The sequence below is a fragment of the Sinocyclocheilus grahami genome, unplaced genomic scaffold (assembly GCF_001515645.1).
Source record: "Sinocyclocheilus grahami isolate Dianchi unplaced genomic scaffold, SAMN03320097.WGS_v1.1 scaffold834.1, whole genome shotgun sequence".
In the NCBI taxonomy this organism is placed as follows: domain Eukaryota; kingdom Metazoa; phylum Chordata; class Actinopteri; order Cypriniformes; family Cyprinidae; genus Sinocyclocheilus; species Sinocyclocheilus grahami.
Genome location: NW_015506013.1, coordinates 492,658 through 494,583, shown reverse-complemented (window position 1 = coordinate 494,583; position 1,926 = coordinate 492,658). Strand labels below are relative to the sequence as shown.

The following is a 1,926-nucleotide window of genomic DNA, read 5'->3' as shown; positions in this document are numbered from 1 at the left end:
ACACTTTTAAAGACTAAGATTTAGAATCAGTCATTGCATTTTTAAAATCAAATTTATAGTATGTGTAGTATGAAAATGGATATTAGAGATGGATATACATTTTTCTAAATGTTAATATTTAAGTGTTATTTGATTATTAGTGTTTTTAAAGATGAGCTGAGCATTATTAGATTAAAAAAAAGTATTGTAAAAATAGGGGACATGCGTGTGAACAATTAAATATTCATTGTTTAATGATACTAATAAATAATAAAAGTCTAATATTAGTCAATAACAAATGTAGTAACAATTACATCCTTGGTAAAAATCAAGGTAACACATAGTATCTATTGCTTTAATCTGATCCTATTATTGAAGATAATTAATAAGTTAAAGTCTGACAGTCGAGCCTCACATGACCGCTGGCAGTAAGACCGTCACTGGTTCTGTAGTCCCTTTTGTTTTTCAATGCTTTTATAGTGACCTTCTCCAAATTACTTTCTGGTGACATTTTTAGAGGCATTTTACAGGATGAGTTGGCTGTTCTCTTCCCTCAAAGAATGAAAAGAAGTGTTGTTCAGCCCTAAAAAGTTGTGTTATTCTTTTTACAAACCAAAATGGTAACCGTATGAGTGAATACATGTTTCTTGGAATCTGTGACTCACACAAGCTCAGTTTATTCATTTTTAAAATGCCACCACAGAACAAACAAATTAGTCCGTTTAACAACAAAGCCACAGTGGAGTCATTGTAATTGATTCATTGTATGTGGACTGACAACATGTATTGGTGTTATGTAACTGAATAAAATGTCATGTTTTTCTGTTGTATCTCTGCAGCGAGAAGTGCAAAGCTCGTGGTTTCACGGTCATCGTCGACGGCAGGAAGTCTCAGTGGAATATAGTGAAGACTGTTGTTCTGATGTTGCAGGTAGGAAAATAGATTTTTAGGTTTAGTTTTTGTTCAGTGGAAAACGGCAAGGGAGAAGTAGTTTATGTGAAACGTATTTTCTTGTTTCTTTGAGATCTGGTTCTTGTTTTTTTTTTGTTTTTCACTAATGAACCCAATTCAATATTTGTGGTGATTATTTAATGAGTGCTTAACTCCCCTCTAATCACTAATCGCAAGTCACTTCTGAAGCAATACCTGTAAATAATGAGATTTCAGTGCTATTATGAGAAGCCCATGCGGTTATGCGTGTTGGCGGCCTTCCCTGGTTTTGAGGGCATTGTGTTGTTAGAAATCATTGACTGAGCTTTGTTGAACAGAATGGATGCTTGTTCTGCCCTGTTATTTTCCCGTTTATGGGACACACCACTGAATTGCTGCTGTAAATTTAGGCTTTTATTTTATATTATGACTTATTCTGCGTTCCGTCAAAGTCCCAAAATGCAAGTCCAGTCACTAAGTGGCCATCTTGGCAGTTCCTCTGGACAGCTATTTTCTAGGCAATAGCAATAAAACTTTAGCGACAGTGGTACTATAAATTTAGCTGAAATTGTGCTAAAATGCTTTCTTCAGGATGTGCCAGCTAAGACGCATGTTTTGATGTGAAAACCAGGTGGTTGGTTCTTTTAATTGAATGGGGAGATATCCTATAGCCCCTGTATTAATCGGGGTTTTTTTTTTTTTTAAATAGTCCAAATCCTATACTGTATCCAAGTCAGAATTTCTAATCCCAAAGATTAGAGGATCACAATTGAATGCCACTTAAAGCTAAACTTCCAACTTGGAGATGTGTGTTGTGAAATGATGCAGGTAGTGTATGACGTTGCACAAACAAGGCGATACTCTGGCAATGCACATAGTTAATGAGAAAAGCAGTTATTTTAAATTGTAATATTTCATAATATTATTGTTATTACTGTATTTTTTGATTAAATAAATGCATCCTTGGTGAGTATTTAAACATTAGTGTTTTTGTTCTTTCAAAAACTTATTAAAAAA

The 1,926-nt window shown here is 34.1% G+C and overlaps 1 protein-coding gene across 1 annotated transcript in view; it reads left to right on the top strand.

Annotated features, from left to right (window-relative positions):
• LOC107562705 (SEC14 domain and spectrin repeat-containing protein 1) overlaps positions 1-1,926 on the top strand; it is a 37,473-nt gene that overhangs the window by 5,475 nt on the left and 30,072 nt on the right. Inside the window, exon 5 of the mRNA XM_016247397.1 lies at positions 819-909. Coding sequence (XP_016102883.1) covers positions 819-909 — 91 coding nt within the window. The remainder of the gene's footprint in view (positions 1-818; positions 910-1,926) is intronic.